The 23,507-nt window shown below is 45.7% G+C and overlaps 4 protein-coding genes and 2 long non-coding RNA genes across 8 annotated transcripts; 3 read left to right on the top strand and 3 right to left on the bottom strand.

Moving 5' to 3' along the window:
* Positions 1-2,337: 2,337 nt before the first annotated feature.
* Positions 2,338-2,847, bottom strand: LOC146423314 (uncharacterized). Its single transcript, XR_014847583.1, has 2 exons — positions 2,710-2,847; positions 2,338-2,479 (listed from the first exon to the last, which is right to left on the bottom strand). It is a non-coding gene; the product is annotated as an uncharacterized LOC146423314 (long non-coding RNA).
* Positions 2,848-3,748: 901 nt separating this feature from the next.
* On the top strand, positions 3,749-6,850 carry LOC146423313 (uncharacterized). Its single transcript, XR_014847582.1, has 3 exons — positions 3,749-3,885; positions 3,921-5,951; positions 6,481-6,850. It is a non-coding gene; the product is annotated as an uncharacterized LOC146423313 (long non-coding RNA).
* On the bottom strand, positions 4,220-13,843 carry LOC146423312 (taste receptor type 1 member 3-like). The gene is made up of 6 exons (XM_085044888.1): positions 13,417-13,843; positions 11,168-11,468; positions 8,908-9,687; positions 7,165-7,368; positions 6,955-7,075; positions 4,220-5,493 (listed from the first exon to the last, which is right to left on the bottom strand). Exons 1-6 carry the CDS (start codon positions 13,593-13,595, stop codon positions 4,562-4,564), a joined length of 2,517 nt encoding a protein of 838 aa, XP_084901014.1. The 5' UTR covers positions 13,596-13,843; the 3' UTR covers positions 4,220-4,561.
* Positions 13,844-16,464: 2,621 nt separating this feature from the next.
* On the bottom strand, positions 16,465-18,915 carry LOC146423311 (ceramide-1-phosphate transfer protein-like). 2 transcript variants are annotated; one of them, XM_085044890.1, is made up of 3 exons: positions 18,736-18,915; positions 17,276-17,808; positions 16,465-17,231 (listed from the first exon to the last, which is right to left on the bottom strand). In XM_085044890.1, exons 1-2 carry the CDS (start codon positions 18,855-18,857, stop codon positions 17,301-17,303), a joined length of 630 nt encoding a protein of 209 aa, XP_084901016.1. In that variant the 5' UTR covers positions 18,858-18,915; the 3' UTR covers positions 16,465-17,231; positions 17,276-17,300. The 2 variants fall into 2 exon arrangements, with proteins under 2 accessions (XP_084901016.1, XP_084901017.1); XM_085044891.1 differs by having other exon boundaries at positions 16,465-17,192; positions 17,280-17,808.
* Positions 18,916-19,047: 132 nt separating this feature from the next.
* On the top strand, positions 19,048-21,991 carry LOC146423310 (integrator complex subunit 11-like). Of its 2 annotated transcripts, XM_085044892.1 has the most exons (5): positions 19,048-19,136; positions 19,308-19,477; positions 20,099-20,196; positions 21,080-21,153; positions 21,583-21,801. In XM_085044892.1, the coding sequence occupies exons 2-5, from the start codon at positions 19,450-19,452 to the stop codon at positions 21,665-21,667; spliced, it is 285 nt and encodes a 94-aa protein (XP_084901018.1). In that variant the 5' UTR covers positions 19,048-19,136; positions 19,308-19,449; the 3' UTR covers positions 21,668-21,801. The 2 variants fall into 2 exon arrangements, with proteins under 2 accessions (XP_084901018.1, XP_084901019.1); XM_085044893.1 differs by lacking the exons at positions 19,048-19,136; positions 21,583-21,801 and adding an exon at positions 21,929-21,991 and having other exon boundaries at positions 19,154-19,477.
* A 271-nt stretch (positions 21,992-22,262) lies between these two features.
* On the top strand, positions 22,263-23,396 carry LOC146423309 (integrator complex subunit 11-like; the record flags this gene model as incomplete). Its single annotated transcript, XM_085044889.1, has 2 exons — positions 22,263-22,519; positions 23,298-23,396. Coding segments are annotated over exons 1-2 (282 nt in total), but the record flags the coding sequence as incomplete, so codon positions are not given.
* Between the last annotated feature and the right edge of the window lie 111 nt (positions 23,397-23,507).

The following is a 23,507-nucleotide window of genomic DNA, read 5'->3' as shown; positions in this document are numbered from 1 at the left end:
GTTTTTTTTTTCTTTTTTTCTCTTTTTTTTCTCTTTTTTTTCTCTTTTTTTTCTCTTTTTTTTCTCTTTTTTTCTTTTTTTTTCTCTTTTTTTTTTTTTTATTTTTTTTTTCTTTTTTTTTTTATTTTTTTTTTTTTTTTTCTTTTTTTTCTTCTGTTTTTTCTTTTTTGGGGTTTTTTTTCTTTTTTTTTTTTCTTTTTTTTTTTCTTTTTTCTTTTTTTTCTTTTTTTCTTTTGTTTTGTTTTTGTTTTTTCTTTTTTTTCTTTTTTTCTCTTTTTTCTTCTGTTTTTCTTTTTTTGGGGGTTTTTTTTTTTTTTTCTTTTTGTTTCGTTCGTCTCGCATTCAACTGGACTGCAGGCTCGACTTTCAAAGTTATTCATTCTAATCAGTGATTAGAAACACGTGTAAAACCTTTGACAGTAGAGGAACGAAGCGAACAATGATTTTAAATAATAAAAAAAACAAAAAAACCCCTGACTATCACCCACCCTAGAATTGATTCTACTCCAAGAGTGACCTCTTATTAGCATGGACTGCACTGTTCCTGTTTCAATGTCTTATTGCATCATTGAATTCTTTTTTTTTTTCTTTTTTTTTTGTAGATATTGTATGAAAACCCAAGTGTCTGTATAGTTAATATATAGCTGCTTCCGTGTAAATGCTATTTTAAACACTAAAAAGCTTTTAATTTTATGTGAGAACCGCAGTGTCTGTGGTCAGTTCTTTGCGCTGTTGATTATTCTTGGAGTCAGGAATGGAGGAAATGTTGGTTAAATCTGATTTTTGCCTCACTGGTGGATTTTTTTGAGGATTGTTCAGGTGCTGGAGGAGCTCCAGACATGAGCAGGGAGTTTTCCCAGCAGATGAATGTTTGTTCAGCTATTAGTTTGTTCGGTTATTCCACAGAAATATTCTCAATTTTTGGACTTTTCCAGCAGAAATGAGGATTCCTGGGACACCCTGTGCAGCCTCTGTGTTTGTCAGGACATGAATCAAGCTGGACTCGAGATTTAAAGGTCCCACCAAAAACCACCAACCAAAAACCATTTTCCAGCCTAAATAATTCTCATTTTCCAACCTAAATAATTCTCATTTTCCAACCTAAAAACCACCACCAAAAACCACCAACCTAAATAAGTCTCATTTTCCAGCCTAAATAATTCTCATTTTCCAGCCTAAATAATTCTCATTTTCCAGCCTAAATAATTATCATTTTCCAGCCTAAATAATTCTCATTTTCCAGCCTAAATAAATTTACCACCAAAAACCAACCAAAAAAAACCACCAAAAACCCCCAACCAAAAACCACCACCAAAAAAAAAAAAAAACCAAAAACCCAACCACAGTTTGGTGAGGCAAATTCCCTCTTTACAGATCACACAGCAAGGGGAGAGTGAATTTAATTTATCATTTAAATAACATAAATCCCAGCATTTCCCACTTGGGTGGATATTAAATGGTGAATTTAGAATTCATGGTGAATATTAAACAACCACAACTTTGGACAACCTTTTCCTGCAGGGCTTGGTGGAGTTAAATCAGATTTTTTTTTTCCCTTTTCCCTATTTCTGGAGTGATGATCAAAAGTTATTTAATTCAAAAGTTATTTAATTCAAAAGTTATTTAAATCAAAAGTAATTTAAATCAAAAGTAATTTTGATCAAAAGTAATTTCAATAAGTTCTATTTATTCTCTGCTCTGGAACCACAGCCCTGGAGCAAGGAATATTTGGAATATTGAGAGTTTCAGGTGCACCAGCATGGTGGTGAAGATTCCCTGCAGAATTCAGGTCAGAATTTTGGGGTTTTTTTTAATCACCCTGAGGAATAATTTTGGATGGAGTTCATCACAAAAATCTGGGGCAATTAAACTTTGCAGTGCATTAAAATGTTCTTTTTGTTTTTTGTTTTTTTTTAATGAAAATATTTACTGGTTTAGATTATTTTGTAAATTCTTGAACTGAGCTGGACTGATTTAATTTCTTCCACATCGTGGAGAGGTGGAAAAAAAATTAAATTAGGGAGTAAAAGAGCAGAAATTGAAGAACTTAATGTAAGGAATAAAAGAGCAAAATATTGAGATTCCTGTGTATTTAATAGCATTAAAAGGTTCTTTTTTTTTTAAATGAAAATATTTACTGGTTTAGATTATTTTGTAAATTCTTTAACTGTGCTGGACTGATTTCCTTCCACATCGTGGAGAGATGGAAAAAAATTTAGGGAATCATTAGGGAATAAAAATTAGGGAATAAAAGAGCAGAAATTGAAAAAACTTAATGTAAGGAATAAAAGAGCAAAATATACAGATTCCTGTGTATTTAATAGCATTAAAAGGTTCTTTTTTTTTTTTTAATGAAAATATTTACTGGTTTAGATTATTTTGTAAATTCTTTAGCTGAGCTGGACTGATTTCCTTCCACATCGTGGAGAGATGGAAAAAAAATTTAAATTAGGGAATAAAAGAGCAGAAATTGAAAAAACTTAATGTAAGGAATAAAAGAGCAAAATATACAGATTCCTGTGTATTTAATAGCATTAAAAGGTTCTTTTTTTTTTAAATTAAAATATTCAGTGGTTTAGATTATTTTGTAAATTCTTGAACTGAGCTGGACTGATTTAATTTCTTCCACATCGTGGAGAGATGGAAAAAAATTTAGGGAATCATTAGGGAATAAAAATTAGGGAATAAAAGAGCAGAAATTGAAAAAACTTAATGCAAGGAATAAAAGAGCAAAATAGCTGTCAGAGTGGGTGGGGAAAAGAAAAACTCTGGTGATGTGACTGGATAGTTATTTGGTGGCAATGTGAAATTTTTGGTGACTTTTGCATGTTTTTTTGGGATGGAGGAACCTCTGATTTGCAGCCTGTTGATTTGCATGTCCTGCCCTGATTTCCATGTGCTTTGCAAGCGCTGGGAGTGGAACCCAAATGAGTGAGGTGGGATTTGAATGGGTGATGATTTTTCTTGATGTCACACACAGAACTGCTGCTCCCTGCCAGATTGGGCTTTTTATTTCTGTCTTTGGTGGATATATTGGGAAATTGTTACAAGGGAAAGGGTTTCTGGATGTATTTATTGGATAGATTGGAAAATTCTTACAAGGGAAAGGGTTTCTGGTTGTATTTTATTGGAAATATTGGAAAATTCTTACCAGGGAAAGGATTCCTGGATGTATCTTACTGGATATATTGGAAAATTCTTACCAGGGAAAGGGTTTCTGGATGTATCTTATGGGATAGATTGGAAAATATTGGAAAATTACAAGGGAAAGGATTCCTGGATGTATCTTATTGGATATATATTGGAAAATTCTTACAAGGGAAAGGATTCCTGTATATATCTTATTGGATATATATTGGAAAATTCTTACAGGGGAAAGGATTCCTGCATGTATCTTACTGGATATATTGGAAAATATTGGAAAATTACAAGGGAAAGGATTCCTGGATGTATCTTACTGGATATATTGGAAAATTCTTACAAGGAAAAGGATTCCTGTATATATCTTGTAAGAATTTTCAAATATATCCAATAAGGGAAAGGATTCCTGGATGTATCTTATTAGATATATTTCAAAATTTCTAAAAGGCTTGGGAAGGGATTCCTGGATGTACCTCTGGAGCTGTTATTAATGAGAAAGGGAAATTTTCAGCAGTGGTTGCAGGGAAGTGGCTCACTTTGGGAGATGGATATAAAACACCAGTTCTGGAGGTTGCTTCATTAGCTGAACCTAGTTTTGGGGTTTTTTGGGGGCTGAAATCCAGAGAGCATGGAAGCTGCTCCTCTGGGGGCTTCAGCTGCTGAGCAGAGCTCTGTGCTTTCAGAAAGATATAAAACACCAGTTCTGGAGGTTGTTTATATACCTTTATAAATACCTTTATGAAGGTTGTTTATACAACTTTATAAATACCTTTATGAAGGTTGTTTCACTACCTGAACCTAATTTTGGGGGTTTTTTGGGGGCTGAAATCCAGAGAGCATGGAAGCTGCTCCTCTGGGGGCTTCAGCTGCTGAGCAGAGCTCTGTGCTTTCAGAAAGATACAAAATACCAGTTCTGGAGGTTGTTTCATTAGCTGAACCTAATTTTGGGGGTTTTGGGGGGCTGAAATCCAAATAGGATGGAGGCTGCTCCTCTGGCTGCTGAGCAGAGCTCTGTGCTTTCATAAAGATATAAAACACCTTTATGAAGGTTGTTTATATACCTTTATATAAAGGAATATTGGGAATATTGAGAGTCTCAGGTCTACCTTTATGGAGGTTGTTTCACTACCTGAACCTAATTTTGGGGTTTTTTGGGGGCTGAAATCCAGAGAGGATGGAGGTTCCTCCTCTGGCTGCTGAGCAGAGCTCTGTGCTTTCATAAAGATGTAAAACACCAGTTCTGGAGGTTGTTTCACTACCTGAACCTAGTTTTGGGGTTTTTTTGGGGGCTGAAATCCAGAGAGGATGGAGCTTCCTCCTCTGGCTGCTGAGCAGAGCTCTGTGCTTCCCGTGCTGACCTCTGAGTGCTCCAAACCAGGATTATCTCCTCCAAAAGAGCAGCAGGTGACAGTGACATCATTCACTGCCTGCTCCCCGACTCCTCAGCCTCCTCCTCAACGCCATTCTGGAAATAATCCTCCCTGTTCAGCTCGGGCTTGAACACGAGAATATAGCACTTGGGGACAAAGTAGCTGCCCAGGATGCCCAGCGTGGTGGCCAGGATGGTGCAGATCTGCGTGACAGCCCTGAGGACCGTCCTGAGCGTGGCGAAAATCACCAGGAAGAAGATCCAGACGATGAAGTAGATGAGGGTGGCGAAGGTGATCCCCCTGGCCGCGTTGTACTTGGTGCCCAGGCTCTGCACCATGAAGGTGCACAGGAAGCAGGCGAAGGCCAGGCAGCTGTTGTAGCCGTGCAGGAGGGTGAAAGCCACCCAGGACTTGGTGTCACACAGCAGCAGCACCTCGCTGGGCAGCGATTTGTAGTCGGCCAGCAGCTCGTCGGGGCCGATGCGCAGGTAGCAGAAGCACAGCAAGGCCTGCGTGAGGATGGACGCCACAACCAGCAGCCAGGCCCTGCCGCGGCTCACCCAGCGCCGCAGCCTGGGGACGCAGCGGGGGAACTCGGTCAGCAGGGCGATCTCCAGCGCCGTGGGGAGGAAGGTGGACAGGCAGCCGTTGAGGCCCAGGGCGAAGCTGAGCTGCTGGCCGGCGCACAGGCCGCGGCTGGGCCTGCCCACGTACAGGCAGCAGCTGAGGCTGAACAGCGACAACGACAGCAGCGCAAAGAGGCTCCTGGTGCCCCCCGAAACCTGGACCAGCGGGCTCTGCAGGTGCCTCAGGAACAGCAGCGCCGTCACCCCGCTCAGCGCCGTGCTCAGCGCCATCAGGGTCCCCAGGGCCATGGCCAGGGGTTCATCCCAGAACAGGAACCGCTCGCTGCGGTCGTGGCACTGCGTGCTGCGCGGTGGAGCCCACTGGTGCTGCGGGCAGGGAGAGCAGCTGGTGCTGTCTGCAGAGAGAGACTGGTCAGTGCCTGAAAGGTTGGGGACTGACAGACAGCCTGGTGAGTGCTCTGAAAGGTTTGGGGACTGCCTGAGAGCCTGGTGAGTGCCCTGAAAGGGTTGGGGACTGACAGACAGCCTGGTGAGTGCCCTGCAGGTCTGGGGACTGTCAGAGAGCCTGGTGAGTGCCCTGCAGGTCACAGAGAGCCTGCTGAGTGCCCTGAAAGGTTTGGGGACTGCCAGAGAGCCTGGTGAGTGCCCTGAAAGGGTTGGGGACTGCCAGAGAGCCTGGTGAGTGCCCTGAAAGGGTTGGGGACTGCCAGAGAGCCTGGTGAGTGCCCTGAAAGGTTGGGGACTGACACAGAGCCTGGTGAGTGCCCTGAAAGGGTTGGGGACTGCCAGAGAGCCTGGTGAGTGCCCTGAAAGGGTTGGGGACTGCCAGAGAGCCTGGTGAGTGCCCTGAAAGGTTTGGGGACTCATCAGAGAGCCTGCTGAGTGCCCTGAAAGGGCTGGGGACTGCCAGAGAGCCTGCTGAGTGCCCTGCAGGTTTGGGGACTCAACAGAGCGTGGTGAGTGCCCTGAAAGGTTTGGGGACTCATCAGAGAGCCTGCTGAGCACCCTGCAGGTCACAGAGAGCCTGCTGAGTGCCCTGAAAGGTTTGGGGACTGTCAGAGAGCCTGCTGAGTGCCCTGCAGGCCAGAGAGGGTCTGGTGAGTGCCCTGCACGTTTGGGGACTGCCAGAGAGCCTGGTGAGCACTCTGCAGGTCTGGGGACTCATCAGAGGTCCTGCTGAGTGCCCTGCAGCCCTTGGGGACTCATCAGAGAGCCTGCTGAGTGCCCTGCAGCCCTTGGGGACTCATCAGAGGTCCTGGTGAGTGCCCTGCAGCCCTTGGGGACTCATCAGAGGTCCTGGTGAGTGCCCTGCAGCCCTTGGGGACTCATCAGAGGTCCTGGTGAGTGCCCTGCAGCCCTTGGGGACTCGCCACCCCTGTCAGGCCTGAGGGATGGATCACAGACAGGGGTCAGGTGGTGGTTTACATGGTGTTTTTCCTGTTTCCTTCCACCTAAAACGTGTTGGATCTCCAAAGCTCACAATTGGAGCTCTCTTTTTTCCCCTCTACTTTTCCACTCTCCTCTCTAAAGGATCCTTGTATTTCTCACCCCTGTTCCCTTCGCCAGGAAACTTCCAAGCAATCCCACAATTTTATCCTGAGCTTTTTTTTCTACCCACAACCCCAGGATTTCATCACACCCCTCTCCCTTCTCTCTTGAGCTAAAACAGAAATGCTGTCCTCCTCCTTTCCCTCTGGGCTCAGCAGAAGCAAGTGAAGACGTGTGGGACAAGCCTGAGCAGCAGAACAAGGAGGGGAAAAACCTGGCAGTGCTTCTGGAGGAGATCTCCCAGCTCATCCCTACCTCAGCCAGCAGGCAGAATAACAGTTCAACCCTCAGAGTTCCCCAAAGCTCACCTGTGCTGCTCCAGAAGGTGTCTTCAGGGCAGTCAGTGCAGTCATAGCAGCAGAGGTTGAATCCTTTTATCCTCCTGAACTGTCCTGGCTGGCAGCGCCTGAAGCACTCAGATGTTGGCTCCTGGCAAAGGCAGCAGTGAGCATCAGCCACGCTTCAGGAGAATTCCATTGCCAAAAAAAACCAGAATTAATCAGCTGTGCCGTGCTTACCTTTTGGTCCGGAGTGTGGAACTTGATCTGGGACTTGAGGATGTAGAGGGACTGCTCGTAGTCCCCCACGGGCAGGTAGGTCAGGGTGCCGTCCCTCCAGGCCCAGAAGATGAGTTTGTAGCCCGTGTTAGTGCCGTGGGATTGATCAAACCTGAAGCTCTGGCTGTTCACCTCGAACGGGAGGGTGTTCATGAAGTGCAGCAGCTGAGGAAGGGATGAAATGAGGATTGGTTTTTGGTGCAGGAGGAGAGGATAACGCTGTTGCTGTTGAGCTGCTAGCGGAGAAAAGAACTCAGTTTTTAGTGGTAAGAAGGAAAAAGAGAGTTTGTTGTTTTGATTTTAATATATATATATATAGTTTTTTTAGAGGTTGTTTAGATTGGTTAGCTTGAGACCTCTCCCTAGGCCTGACTGGCCAGGCCTGAGCTGTCTAAATCTTGGGACACTGTTTTAAAAAACATCCAAACTTTATCTTTGTTTATGAAACACAAAAAGAATTCTCATGGGAAAGACTTGTGCTAGCCACATAATGCTGCGAGGTGGAATCAGCTGTCCCTTAGGAGGGATGAGACTGTGGCACGATGTGACAATGTGGTGGTTTGGATTGGCCCAAAACATCAGTATTTTTGACATCTAGGAGATGTTAAAAACATGCTGTGTGTGGTTTTGTGATATAGTGACAATGTGGTGGTTTGGATTGGCCCAAGACATCAGTATTTTTAACATCTAGGAGATGTTAAAAACATCTAGGAGATGTTAAAAACATCCTATGTGTGATTTTATGATATAGGGACAATGTAGTGGTTTGGATTGGCCCAAAACATCAGTATTTTTAACATCTAGGAGATGTTAAAAACATGCTATGTGTGATTTTGTGATATAGTGACAATGTGGTGGTTTTGGCCTAAAACATCAGTAAAGTATTTTTAACATCTAGGAGATGTTAAAAACATGCTATGTGTGATTTTATGATGTAGTGACAATGTGGTGGTTTTGATTGGCCCAAAACATCAGTATTTTTAACATCTAGGAGATGTTAAAAACATGCTATGTGTGATTTTGTGATATAGTGACAATGTGGTGGTTTTGGCCTAAAACATCAGTAAAGTATTTTTAACATCTAGGAGATGTTAAAAACATGCTATGTGTGATTTTATGATGTAGTGACAATGTGGTGGTTTTGATTGGCCCAAAACATCAGTATTTTTAACATCTAGGAGATGTTAAAAACATGCTATGTGTGATTTTGTGATATAGTGACAATGTGGTGGTTTGGATTGGCCCAAAACATCAGTAAAGTATTTTTAACATCTAGGAGATGTTTAGGAGATTTTTAACATCTAGGAGATGTTAAAAGCATGATAAGAGTGATTTTATGATATAGTGACAATGTGGTGGTTTGGATTGGCCCAAAACATCAATGATTTTTAATATCTAGGAGATGTTTAGGAGATTTTTAACATCTAGGAGACGTTAAAAGCATGATATGTGTGATTTTATGATATAGTGACAATGTGGTGGTTTTGATTGGCCCAAAAAATCAGTATTTTTAGCATCTAGGAGATGTTAAAAACATGCTATGTGTGATTTTGTGATATAGTGACAATGTGGTGGTTTTGATTAGCCCAAACCATCAGTATTTTTAACATCTAGGAGATGTTAAAAACATGCTATGTGTGATTTTACAATATAATTCAGCGATGTGACAAAACCCAGCCGTTTGCCCCCCAGATCTCTCCTCACCTGCCAGGACATGATGGCAGTTTTGGGACAAGCCTTCTGGGTGCAGCCCAGGGCTCTGTGCAGGGCGTGGGCCACGCTGTACACGGCCACGTGCACCGGCTGCACCGTGGTCACCCTGAGCATGGCCCCGATGTCCCCCAGGGTGACGTTGTCACACTGCTGGCAGTGCGTGTCCAGCACCTCGGCGTTCACCCGCCGGCTCAGCTCCCTGGACTCGCGGCAGAACTCCTCCTGCTGGACGGCACCGAAGAGCTCAGCCACGTACTCCTGGAAGCCTGGCACTGTCCCTGCCTTCATGACAAAGCCCAGCACCGTCCCGATGTTCTGGATGTTGGGGATGGTGACGGCAATGTCCGACATCATCCAGGCCTCGGTGCCAATCCAGACCTTCTTTCCCAGCCCCATCCTGAGGCTCTGCTCCAGCAAGCCCTGAGCCGACACGCTGTGTGCAAACAGCACAATCACGCTGGTTTTGGTGCTGTTAATCAACCTCACGGTGTCTTCCAGCTGCCTCCTGGCGCCAGGCTCGGCCAGCTCGGTGGGGATGAAGCCCTCGAAGGCGATGCAGATGCTGTCGCTGCCCACCATGCTGAGGAAGAGCGCCTGAGCCCCTCGGCCGTACTCGTCGTCGCTGGCGATGGTGGCGATCCAGTTCCAGCCGAACTGGTTGAGCAGCAGCACCACGGCCTCCACCAGGTTCTTGTCGCTGGGCACGGTGCGGTAGAAGGACGGGTAGAGCTCCGTGTTGCTCAGGGTCTCACTGCTGGCTCCGTAGCTGACCTGCCCCAGGAGAGGAGGGGAGATGAGAAATTGAGGGAAGTGGCCACAGTTCAGGTCACTGTTAAGCCGCTGGCAGAGTAAGAAAACTCGGGTTCAGAAAGTGGCATCAAGAAGAAGATTTTATTATTTAATTCCATCTTATATAGACTTTTCAGAGGTCACCCAGATTGGTCAGCCAGAAATCTCCCCCTAGGCCTGATTGGCCAGGCCTGAACTGTCCATATCTGAGAAACTGTTTTTAATAACATCCCAACTTTATCTTTGTTTATAAAACACAGGAAGAGAAGAGAAAAGGTTCCCATGGGAAAGGTCTGTGCTAACCACCACACTCTGCTTTTTTCTCAGGTTTTAGTGTGCTAAATTTTCCAAATTGATGTTTGGGATGGTAAAAACTCATCCCAAGGGATGGGTCTGTCATGGCTTCGTTCACCAAGAGAGGCAGGAATTATCTCCTCTGTCTCCATCCTCAGCCCTCATCACTAATGAAGTGTTAATGAACTTTCTGCACTTGGTGACACACACACCATTCTGTTATTTCTTAGCTCAGGGCTGAATTTCCCTGACCACTGAAGCTCTGTTGTGGTAACTCAGTGTTTAATCACAGATGGATTGTCATGGGATCTTCCAGGAGCTCTGCTATTCCCATTTCACATGGATCAGAGTGCTCTGAGCTGAAATTAAACCCTGGAGTGTGTTCAGGAGTTCAACACCCACCCAAAACCACTCAGGAAATCCACAGCAGAGACTGGAATCTGCTTTAACCACCCATTGACTATTGATCCAAACCCTTCCCTGTCACTGCTGAGCCACTAGCAGAGAAAAACACCCGGATTCTCAGTGTGGCAAGAAAAAAGCAATTTATTATTTTGATTCCAACTTATATAGATTTTTCAGAGGTCACCCAGATTGGTCAGTCAGAAACCTCTCCCTAGGCCTGACTGGCCAGGCCTGAACTGTCCAAATCTCGAGACACTGTTTTTAACAACATCCAAACTTTATCTCTGTTTATAAAACACAGGAGAAAATTCTCACGGGAAAGACCTTTGCTAGCCACAAGGCTCCTGGGGTTTGGGGTGTCTCGGGGGTGGAGGGTTGGATTTGGGTCCAGCTGGGATGGAACTTTGATATAAAGTTGTGCAGGAAGTTAATAATTGGATCATTATTATATTGGATTATTGTCGCTGTTGAGCCGCTAGCAGAGAGAAAGACCTGGATTCTCAGCGTGGCATAGAAAAGAGACCTTTATTATTTTGATTCCAACTTATATAGATTTTTCAGAGGTCACCCAGATTGGTCAGTCAGAAACCTCCCCCTAGGCCTGACTGGCCAGGCCTGAACTGTCCAAATCTCGAGACACTGTTTTTAACAACATCCAAACTTTATCTCTGTTTATAAAACACAGCAGAAAATTCTCATGGGAAAGACCTGTGCTAGCCACACTTCCCCACTAAATTTCCTACCTCTCCAGCACGTTCTTTACCTGTGGGATGAGGAAGGAGCTGAAGAGCTTGGCGGTGACCAGGCAGAGGTCAGATTTGTGGGGCCCGATGACGGCGGTGACGCGCGGCTGGTACTCGGTGTAGTTGCACAGGACCCCGATGCCCGTGGTGCCATTGCGGGTCAGGAACAGCAGGCTGGGCTGCAGGGCCACCAGGGCCTCGAAGCAGGTGTCATACATGTCATAGCCCAGCGTGATGCCCGGCAGCAGGGAGGTGGAGTTGTTGATCTGATCGATGGCGAACCTCATCCCCAGAGCCCAGATCAGCCCGTCTGAGAATAACCTGCGGGGAGAGATGGGGATTGTGATGTCTGTCCCAACAGGGATCAGCTGATCACACCTTCCTGGACATTTTGGGATCCTGGTGGCCGAGCAGGACATCCCTGGCACTGCCAGCAGAGCATCCCTGGAGCCACTTGGGAGGTTTCTACTCGGAGCACCTTTCCAATTTAATTCATCTACTGAATCTCAGAGATTTCTACTCTGAGATTTCTACTTGTGAGGTTTCTACTCAGAGCACCTTTCCAGTTTAATTCATCTACTAGATGAATTCATCTACTGAATCTCAGAGATTTCTACTCTGAGATTTCTACTTGGGAGGTTTCTACTCGGAGCACCTTTCCAATTTAATTCATCTCTGCCAGCAGAGTATTCCTGGAGCCACTTGGGAGGTTTCTACTCGGAGCACCTTTCCAATTTAATTCATCTCTGCCAGCAAAAACATCCCTGGAGCTTCCCAGGGGAAGGAACTGAGCTAGAGACCAGTTTGTTTAGCTGAAAGGTCAGGACTTTGTGTCCTCCATGCATGAAACCAACGATTCCTAATAATAATAATAGTAATAATAATAATAATAATAATAATATAATAGTGATAATTCAGGAGAGATATGGGGTTTTTCCTGGGATTTTCCTCTGCTGTGCACACTGAGCACATTTCCTGCCCCAGGGCTGTGAGAATGGGAGGATTTTAAACCCTGCTTTGCTGCTGCCAGGGCAGGAGGGACACGAGGTGGCTTTTCCTTCTCACAGAGAGCTGTAGTAGGTGCTGATGTGGTGCTGGGAACCGACCTGGTGTAACCCTGGAGGAGATGCTGCTCCTTTGTCCTCCTAAAGTCCTCCTAAAATGTCCTTTGTCCTCCTAACAGGCAACAGCACCATCCCAAAGGGAGATCTGCCCATGGGGAGCAGCGTGTGGAACCAAAAATAACATTTACAGTTTGATTCTTTGATTCCAGCCTGGAAGATTCCTTCTTCCAGAAGGAAGAAAGTGCTGCTAAAAGCTTTCATCAGAACGGGCTTGGCTGTGCCTGAAGTTTGACAGCAGAGAAAGCACAGAAACTTTTCCATTTTGGGATCAGTTGATCTCCCAGTGCTCCACCCCTCAAACCCTTCCTTCATCCCAATCCCACCTCCACCAGAATCTCTTTATTTTCCATTACCCCTTTCTCTTCTGTGCAGAGAAAGCACAGAAACATTTCCATTTGGGGATCAATTGATCTCCCAGTTCTCCACCCCTCAAACCCTTTCTTCATCCCAACTCACCTCCACCAGAACCCCTTGATTTCCCTTTTCCCCTTTCTCTTTTGTGCAGACAAAGCACAGAAACATTTCCATTTTGGAATCAACTGATGTGTCCCAGAGCTCAAACCCTTTCTTCATCCCAACTCACCTCCACCAGAACCCCTTGATTTCCCATTTCCCCTTTCTCTTTTGTGCAAAGCACAGAAACATTTCCATTTTGGGATCAGTTGATCTCCCAGTGCTCAAACCCTTTCTTCATCCCATCCCACCTCCACCAGAACCTTTATTTTCCATTTCCCCTTTCTCTTCTGTGCAGACAAAGCACAGAAACATTTCCATTTTGGGATCAACTGATCTCCCAGTGCTCTACCCTTCAAACCCTTGCTCCACCCCTCAAACCCTTTCTTCATCCCATCCCACCTCCACCAGAACCTTTATTTTCCATTACCCCTTTCTCTTCTGTGCAGAGAAAGCACAGAAACATTTCCATTTTGGGATCAGTTGATCTCCCAGTGCTCAAACCCTTTTTCATCCCATCCCATCTCCACCAGAACCCCTTGATTTCCCATTTCCCCTTTCTCTTCTTCACAGACAAAGCACAGAAACATTTCCATTTTGGGATCAACTGATCTCCCAGTGCTCAAACCCTTTCTTCATCCCATCCCACCTCCACCAGAACCTTTATTTCCCATTCCCCAGCGCTGCCTCACCTCTCACACACCAGCAGGGTGGGCTCGGAGCGAGCTGTCAGGTTCACCGTGTCCTTCCCGAAGGGGAACAATCCCCCCAGGACAAAATCCCCAGGCCTCCTGAACTGAGCTGACAGGCATGAGGAGCTCAGCGAGGCAGCACAGCCAAAGCTCAGGCACAGCCAGAGCTCAGGCAGCATCGTTTTTGGGGGAAAAATTTCCCAAGGGAATGTGGGAGAGGGAGGGAGAGCAGGGAATTGAGAGAGAAGGGAATTCAGAGAGAAGGGAATTGAGAGAGCAGGGAATTAATTCAGAGAGCAGGGAATTCAGAGAGAAGGGAATTCAGAGAGAAAGGAATTCAGAGAGCAGGGAATTCAGAGAGCAGGGAATTCAGAGAGAAGGGAATTGAGAGAGCAGGGAATTCAGAGAGAAGGGAATTCAGAGAGCAGGGAATTAATTCAGAGAGCAGGGAATTAATTCAGAGAGCAGGGAATTCAGAGAGCAGGGAATTGAGAGAGCAGGGAATTCAGAGAGAAGGGAATTCAGAGAGAAGGGAATTCAGAGAGCAGGGAATTGAGAGAGCAGGGAATTGAGAGAGCAGGGAATTCAGAGAGCAGGGAATTGAGAGAGCAGGGAATTCAGAGAGCAGGGAATTCAGAGAGAAAGGAATTCAGAGAGCAGGGAATTCAGAGAGAAGGGAATTGAGGCTCAGCAGAGCCTGGGATGTGTCTTTAAATAGAGCTCGGCGGGAATTAAAATAACAGGGAGGAATTTGTTTAGCAAAATGCATTAAATGAACTTTAGTTGGCAATAATCAAATACCCTCTGGGTGCAAAGCCTCATCCTGACTGCCTTTACTCAGTGAGTAGCATTTTACTCAGTGATTTCCTTTTACTCAGAGCAATTTACTGATTTCCAAATCCATTCTCTCCCAGCTGTGGAAATTTGGGTTCCTCTGGGCCAGGTGACAAACTCAGCTGTCCCACTCTGAAATTTTGTACACATTTTTATTGATATGTTTTTTTAAATCTGAGGTCACCTCATCATGGAAATAACCAAATCTTCCTCAGGGCACGGCAGGAATTTGCATGGAGAGGTCATTCCTAGGTCAAAAATTGGTGAGTTGTCACTCATTATATTTTATTAATATAATGCTCCATTAATATTTTCTGGAAAATTGTTCCTGGCTGATTTTCTGGAATTTCTGGAAAATTGTTCCTGAAAAAAAAATATTTTTTTTCCCCTCACACTGAGCTATGACATTAATTTCAGTTAAAAACCCTTAGATCTAAGTTCCCAGCGTGGTAATTTAATACCATAATTTCAAGAGATTTCATTTTTTTTTTTCCCCTTGACACACATTAATTGACATTAACTTAAGGCATTTAATTCACTGTACAGGTGAAATATCATCTGAGCTGATCTCCAGGTAAATATAAATATAAATATAAATAATATAAATGTAAATATAAATGTAAATGTAAATGTCCCTTGCCACCCGGAGTGAGTTCCCACAAAAGACAAATCCTCAAAAAGCACATGATCCACATAATTTAATGTCCAGTTAGTCCAGTCTGCATGAGGTAATAGTGATTTCCTGAATTACAGTCCTTCATTAGGCCAAAAAGAGAATCACCCTGGTCCAGCCTGTGGGATCCCCAAACATTCCCATCACCCCAAACTCACCCTGGCCTTTTCCAGCTTTCCAAAAACTCCCTAAATCCCACTGGACATCCTTTGGCTATCCCAGTAGAAGCCACAAACCTCCCAAAGCAGTGATTTACAGTACAAGTTTGGATTTCTCCCCAGAGAGGCGGAAAAACCCATTTTTTTTTTAGGCATTTAACACATTCATAAAAGAAATAAAATACACACATAAGGACACAATTCAGAGCCTGGCTGGCAAGCAGCTCAGCTCTGCAGCCTGGGCTGGCCAGAGGGGATGGTGCAGCACAGATTTAAAACTCTGCTGCACATCCCGAGTGCAAAAAGTGTGGATTTTGGGCACAGAGTGACAAGTGACACACAGGGAAGGTGCTGGTGGGTGACAGAGTGACAAGTGACACACAGGGAAGGTGCTGCTGGAAGCATCCCTGCTCCAGGAAGAGTTTTCTCTCACAGGAATGAGTTTCTGCTCCTGGCTGAGCAGCAGGGATGGGATGGACAGGGAAAGGAGCTTCCCTTCCCACCTGCCAGGCTGAGGATTAAATTCTCCAGGCAAAGCCTCCAGGTGGAATTTTTCGGTGTGAACCAAAAAATTTTTGGTGTGAACGAAATCTTTTAGCGGGAACCAAATCTTTTGGTGTGAACCAAATCTTTTAGTGTGAACGAAATCTTTTAGTGTGAACCAAATCTGTTAGTGGGAACCAAATATTTTGGTGTGAACCAGATCTTTTAGTGGGAACCAAATCTTTGAGTGTGAACCAAATCTTTTGGTGTGAACCAAATCTTTGAGTGGGAACCAAATCTTTTGGTGTGAACCAAATCTTTCTTTTAGTGTGAACCAAATCTTTTGGTGTGAACCAAATCTTTGAGTGGGAACCAAATCTTTTAGTGTGAACCAAATCTTTCTTTTAATGTGAACCAAATCTTTTAGTGTGAACCAAATCTTTTGGTGTGAACCAAATATTTCTTTTAGTGTGAACCGAATCTTTTAGTGTGAACCAAATATTTTAGTGTGAACCAAATCTTTCTTTTAGTGTGAACCAAATCTTTCTTTTAGTGTGAACCAAATCTTTTAGTGTGAACCAAATCTTTGAGTGTGAACCAAATCTTTCTTTTAGTGGGAACCAAATCTTTGAGTGTGAACCAAATCTTTGAGTGTGAACCAAATCTTTGAGTGTGAACCAAATCTTTTCGTGGGAACCAAATCTTTTAGTGTGAACCAAATCTTTTCGTGGGAACCAAATCTTTTCGTGGGAACCAGATCTTTTGGTGTGACCAAATCTTCTAGTGTGAACCAAATCTTCTAGTGTGAACCAAATCTTCTAGTGTGAACCAAATCTTCTAGTGTGAACCAAATCTTTGAGTGTGAACCAAATATTTTTGTGGGAACCAAATCTTTCTTTTAGTGTGAACCAAATCTTTTTGTGTGAACCAAATCTTTCTTTTAATGTGAACCAAATCTTTGAGTGTGAACCAAAGTGGCCAGGTGAGCTCCTGTGGGATAGAAATGTGTTCAGCCAGCACAGCTCCACCTGTGCTGTCCCACGAGGTGACAAAACTATTGCTGAAAATGCACAGAAGCTGCAGAATTTGGCTTCAAAAAGTTAAAACCTCCCTCCCAGACTTGCTGGAGAGCTGGAGGTGACTGCAGCAACAAAAAAAAAAAATCCCTTAGCAGCTAATCCTAATGTGAAATGAAATAATGAAAAAATTTCCTAATGTGGATTTTTTTTCCTAACCGTAGAGCTCCACACACACATACTGACAGAGCTAAAAAAAACCAACTGGTCCATATTTTTCTCTGTAATTACAAAGTGAGGCAACCTGAATAATTTGGCCAAGTCCTCAGCTCCAGGCTGGGAAGGGAAAGTGGAAATAACTATGGAGAGAGAGAACCAGAGGGTTGTGGAGAGAGAGAAAACCAGAGGGTTGTGGAGAGAACCAGAGGATTGTGTGGAGAGAGAAAACCAGAGGGTTGTGGAGAGAACCAGAGGGTTGGGAAGAGAACCAGAGGGTTGTGGAGAGAGAAAACCAGAGGGTTGTGGAGAGAAAACCAGAGGGTTGTGGAGAGAGAACCAGAGGATTGTGCTTCCCTGAAAATGTGATTTTCACCCCGGGCTCATCCCGGTTGAGTTGGAATGAGTTGAATTTCCACCCCGGGCTCATCCCAGCTGTACAGGAACGAGTTGAATTTCCACCCCGGGCTCATCCCGACCGAGTTGCAACGCATCCCTCTGCCCTCAGGGCAGGTCGAGCAGCTTGTGCTGGGCGAAGAGCTCCTGGGTGATGCTGTACACGTCGCCGATGTAGGGCATGGCCTCTCCCAGCACGGCCACCGCCTCCTCGGGCGGCCCCACGTTCATCACCTCCAGGAAGGCATCCCGCGAGGGCAGCGCGCAGAACGCCACCGTGGCGGCCTTGCGGACCACCCAGGGGTGATGCTGGGCCAGCGAGGCGTTGTAGGCTTCCGTGCAGATGACGGAGGTGCGCGGCTCGCCCGAGCGCAGCCCCTGCAGGAAGAGCTGCAGCCAGCGCAGGGCGCGGTGCAGGCGCAGCACGGTGCGGCAGCCCGAGTCGGAGCGAGCCCGCAGCGCTGCTAACCCCGCCGAGAGCTCGTGTCGCACCATGGACTGCAGCGACACGTACTGCTGCCGCTGCTGGCCCCGGCAGTGCGCCTCCATCAGCTGCACCTTGGCCACCGCGTCCTTGGAGATGAAGGAGAACACGGCGCCCAGGCTCTGCAGGAAGCTGCGGGGGGAATGGGGAGGCACAGGGGGTCAGCGCGGTGTCACACGGCTGTTTGCATTGGTGTCCCAAGGTTCAGTGTCCAGCCTGGCCAGGGACACTGGCAGGGATCCAGGGACAGCCACAGCTTCCAGGGGAAATCCATCCCAGCCCGTCCCCACCGTCACAGGGAACAATTCCCTCCCAATCTCCCATCTAACCTGCCCTCTGGCAGTCTGAAACCATTCACCCTCACAGGGAACAATTCCCTTCCCATATCCCACCCAACCCTGACTTCTGGCAGTCTGAAGCCATTCACCCTCACAGGGAACAATTCCCTCCTCATATCCCATCCAACTCCGACTTCTGGCAGTCTGAAGCCATTCACCCTCACCTGTAAAAATTCCCTCCCAATCTCCCATCCAACCTGCCCTCTGGCAGTCTGAAGCCATTCCCCCTCACAGGGAACAATTCCCTCCCCATTTCCCTCCTCATATCCCATCTAACCGTGCCCGCTGGCAGTCTGAAACCATTCACCCTCACAGGGAACAATTCCCTCCTCATATCCCATCCAACCTTGACTTCTGGCAGTCTGAAGCCATTCGCCCTCACCTGTAAAAATTCCCTCTCCATATCCCACCTAACCTGCCCTCTGGCAGTCTGAAGCCATTCCTGCCAATCTCTCCATCTCTCCTGTCACCTCCAGTGCTGCATTTTGCTCGTTTTGCTGCATTAAACTGAGCAAACTGCCCCAAACTCCCGCAAATATAACACTGCGTGATCCACGGCTGTGTGCGTGAAAGATCTCCCTCAGAAAATAACTAATATCCCCTCTAATATCCCCTGATATCCCCTCTGTCAGAGCGAAGCCATCGCCCCTCGTCCTGTCTGTCACTCTGTCACTCCATCCTCCCGCCCGCAGCCCCGCTCCGAGGGGAGCACCGCGCTCACCGGATGAGTCCCCGCCAGCCGCTCAGGTAGGGCTCCAGCAGCACCTCCCGCTGCTCCGTCACGCAGCGCTGGAAGGCGTCCAGCACCTCCCGCAGGCTGAACGCGGCCGGCGCCGCCGCCATGGCCGGCGCTGCTCCTTCCTCCTCCTCCTCTTCCTCCTCCTCCTTCCCGCCTCCCGCCCCGCCCGCCTCGGCCAATCAGCGCCGCGTCCGTCACCCGCCGCACCGCGCCGGCCAATCCGCTCCGCGTGCGTCACGGCGGGTGGGCCAATGGGCGCGGGGTGCGTCAGGGGCGGGGCGGCGCAGGCGCGGAGGGCCCTGTGAGGGGCTGCGGGCTGGGCTCGGGTGCGTTTGTCGGATTTGTGTGTTTTTGTGGGAATTCGCCTGTTTTTGTGGGAATTTGTAGGCTTTTGGAAGCGTTTCGTGTGTATTTCTGCTTCTCCACGTGTTTGCGTGTGTTTTTACGCGTTTCCAGGCGTGCTTTCCCGTCTCCCAGCGGCGCGCACCGAGGCCAAGCCCGGCCGGTTCCCCACAGGTTGTCGTTTATCGCCTCACCGGTGTTTTCTGCCTCAGGAGAAAGTTCTGCCTCGGCTCGGCTCTTCGGCCATTGAAATGGCTCCTGTAAACCCAGAGAAATCTTCTCTTTTCGTGGTTCTCCCGGCTGTGCTGCTGGAGTGATTTTCCGTGAGGGTTTGGGATCTGCAGTGAGGTAACAATGCCTGAGATCAAAGTCACCCCCTTGGGTAAGTCCGGCTTCAGATCGCCTTGAAACGCAGACAGCGAAAAGCTGTGGATTTTGGGAATTTAGGGGGATATTTGCCTGATTTTTGGAGCCATCCCTGCTTTTATAAGCCACAAAATCTGTCCACGGTGGTATTTACAATGCGCAGTGCCTTGATGTGATTCCTGTCAGCATCTCACTGTCTTCCCTTTGCCTTTCTGGTGACAATTATAACTATTTTCACTAATTAATCAGGATTAATTAACATGTCCCGGTAAAGGCACTGTGGTATTGTACATCAGGCTGAGCATTAGTTCACTTCCAGTGCTGAAGAACCACAGGAAGAAAATATTTCCCATTTTTCCTCGTTTAATCTTTCTTTATGGGTTTTATACTGATAGGGCAGAGGATTGCTGAGCAGAACTGCTTTATCCTCCTGGATAATTATCAGGCTTAACTAGAGCTTAATGAAGCTTAATGAGGGCAGAGCAGCTGGGGAGGTGCAGAGGAAACTCCAATCCTCTCCAGATCAAAGATTCTTGAAATTGCAGATTGGAGGAACTTTGCCCAGCTTTACCTGCCTCTCTTTTGAAGGAGTTTCAGCTATTTTCAGGGGTGTTTTCTGTGTTGTGCTGGTGTCCAGGTGCTGGGCAGGACGTGGGCAGGAGCTGCATCCTGGTGTCCATCGCCGGCAAGAACGTGATGCTGGACTGTGGCATGCACATGGGCTACAACGATGATGTGAGTGCAGGATGTGAGAGACAGGAACCTTATCAGTTTCTGCACTTTGCCAGGCTTTATCTTGCATGGGAGACAGGAGAATTTTGAGTTCCTGCAGTTTTCCAGGCTTTATCTTGCATGGGACACAGGAAAATGATGAGTTTCTGCAGTTTGCCAGGCTTTATCTTGCATGGCACACAGGAACCTGATGGGTTTCTGCACTTTTCCAGGCTTTATCTTGCATGGGACACAGGAAAATTACGAGTTTCTGCAGTTTTCCAGGCTTTATTTTGCATGGTACACAGGAACCTGATGAGTTTCTGCAGTTTGCCAGGCTTTATTTTGCATGGGACACAGGAAAATTACGAGTTTCTGCAGTTTTCCAGGCTTTATCTTGCATGGGACACAGGAACTTTTTCCTGTGGAAAATATTTATTAAGGCAGCTGGAAATGCTCCATTCCAGGTGGTTTTGGCCTCTCTGGATTTCCTGGGAGCAGGAATTCTGTCCTTAGCTCAGCTGTTTTGGGACAGTTCATTCCCTTTGGGATCCTGCTGCTCCAGGGAGAGAGAAGGAAACTCCCCAATTCTGACACCAGAAAGGAATAATGGCACAGATATTCTGTAGGATTAAGAATTCCAGCAGCAAATCTGCTGTGACAGGACAGGTTTTGGGGCTTTGTGCCTCAGAGATATGCTGGGCACCTGTTTTACTTGGAAGATAAAATAATTTATTTATTAAAGGCTCCTTTCTGCCCCTCCCTGCACCCAAACACTGCTGGTGTTGCCTGCAGAGAGATCAGCACATTCCCAGGGTTTCAGGTGCTTCACCCCATAGTTTTATGGGGTCAGTGATGCACTGCCTGCCTGGTTCCTAATGCAATTCCTGTTTTCCCATGGCTGCAGAGACGCTTCCCTGACTTCTCCTACATCACCCAGAACGGGAGGCTGACTGATTTCCTGGACTGTGTGATCGTCAGGTGAGGCACCTTCCTTATCCCAGCTCTGATGGGAATTGGGAATGTTCCTAACATCCCAAACACTTCCCAAACCCATCCCTCACATCCTGGCTGGTTCTTCCTTGTCCCAGCTCTGATGGGAATTGGGAATGCTTTTTGTGCTGTTTTTAACATCCCAAGCCCTTTCCAAGCCCATCCCTCACATCTTGGCTGGTTCTTCTTTGTCCCAGCTCTGATGGGAATTGGGAATCCTTTTTACGTTGTTTCTAATATCCCAAACACTTCCCAAACTCATCCCTCACATTTTTTGTTTTTCCACCTCCTGCAGAGCTTTCCAAGGTCTGAGATCCACCCAAACTGAATTCCTTCCACCCGAACTCAATTCCATACATCCTTCCTTTATTCCCTGTGGGGTATTTTTTGGTTTTTTTGGGTTTTTTTTCCTTGCAGCCACTTCCACCTGGACCACTGTGGAGCTCTGCCCTATTTCAGTGAGATGGTTGGTTACGATGGTTCTTCCTTATCCCAGCTCTGATGGGAATTGGGAATGTTCCTAATATCCCAAACACTTCCCAAGCCCATCCCTCACATCTTGGCTGGTTCTTCCTTATCCCAGGGATAATCTGATGGGAATTGGGAATACTTTTTGTGCTGATTCTAATATCCCTAACACACTTCCCAAGCCCATCCCTCACATTTTTGGTTTTTCCACCTCCTTGAGATCCACCTAAACTGAATACATCCTTCCTTTATCATACCCTGTGGGGTTTTTTTTTGGGTTTTTTTTTCTTTGCAGCCACTTCCACCTGGACCACTGTGGAGCTCTGCCCTATTTCAGTGAGATGGTTGGCTAGGATGGTTCTTCTTGGCCCAGCTCTGATGGGATTTGGGAATGTTCCTAATATCCCAAACCCATCATTGACATCTTGGCTGGTTCTTCCTTATCCCATCTCTGATGGGAATTGGGAATCCTTTTTGTTCTGTTCCTAACATTCCAAGCCCATCCCTCACATTTTTTGTTTTTCCACCTCCTGCAGAGCTTTCCAAGGTCTGAGATCCACCCAAACTGAATTCCTTCCACCCGAACTCAATTCCATACATCCTTCCTTTATTCCCTGTGGGGTATTTTTTGGTTTTTTTTGGGTTTTTTCCTTGCAGCCACTTCCACCTGGACCACTGTGGGGCTCTGCCCTATTTCAGTGAGATGGTTGGCTACGATGGCCCCATTTACATGACCCACCCCACCAAGGCCATCTGCCCCATCCTGCTGGAGGACTACAGGAAGATCACGGTGGACAAGAAAGGGGAAACCAACTTCTTCACCTCGCAGATGATCAAGGACTGCATGAAGAAGGTGGTGGCTGTGCACCTGCACCAGACTGTGCAGGTGAGGGGGGTTTGCTGCAGGAAATGCAATTTTAATTGGAAATTATATTGAAAATATTGGAAATAATATTGGAAATATTGAAAATATTGGAAATAAAATATTGGAAATATTGAAAATATTGGAAATAATATTGGAAATATTGGAAATACTGAAAATATTGGAAATATTGAAAACACTGAAAATATTGGAAATATTGAAAATACTGAAAATATTGAAAATATTGGAAATACCGAAAATAACGAAAATATTGAAAATATTGAAAATATTGAAAATGCTGAAAATATTGAAAATACCGAAAGTACTGAAAATACCGAAAGTACTGAAAATACCGAAAGTACTGAAAATATTGAAAATACTGAAAATACTGGAAATACTGAAAATACTGGAAATACTGAAAATACTGAAAATATTGAAAATACTGAAAATATTGGAAATACTGAAAATATTGGAAATACTGAAAATACTGAAAATACTGAAAATAATATTGAAAATACTGAAAATAATATTGAAAATACTGAAAATAATATTGAAAATATTGAAAATAAATATTGAAAATATTGAAAATGCTGAAAATGCTGAAAATATTGAAAATGCCGAAAATACCGAAAATATTGAAAATATTGAAAATATTGAAAATATTGAAAATATTGAAAATATTGAAAATACTGAAAATAAATACTGAAAATACTGAAAATAAATATTGAAAATACTGAAAATATTGGAAATGTTGGAAATCTGTGATGTGAGGCACACTGAGGAGGAGTTGTGCTGCTGGCAGGTGGATGAGGAGCTGGAGATCAAGGCTTACTACGCAGGGCACGTGCTGGGAGCTGCCATGTTCCAGATCAAGGTTGGCTGTGAGTCTGTGGTGTACACGGTGAGTGGGACAGAGCTGGGCTGGTTCCTTCTTATTGTCTGCAGAGATTCACTGGGCTTTGTAGGTTTGTTAGATTTGTGATTTATTTATTTGTTATTTATTTATTATTTA

Source organism: Lichenostomus cassidix, unplaced genomic scaffold, assembly GCF_008360975.1.
Source record: "Lichenostomus cassidix isolate B80296 unplaced genomic scaffold, HeHo_3.0 HiC_scaffold_558, whole genome shotgun sequence".
Lineage (NCBI taxonomy): Eukaryota > Metazoa > Chordata > Aves > Passeriformes > Meliphagidae > Lichenostomus > Lichenostomus cassidix.
This window is presented reverse-complemented; position numbering and strand designations above follow the sequence as displayed.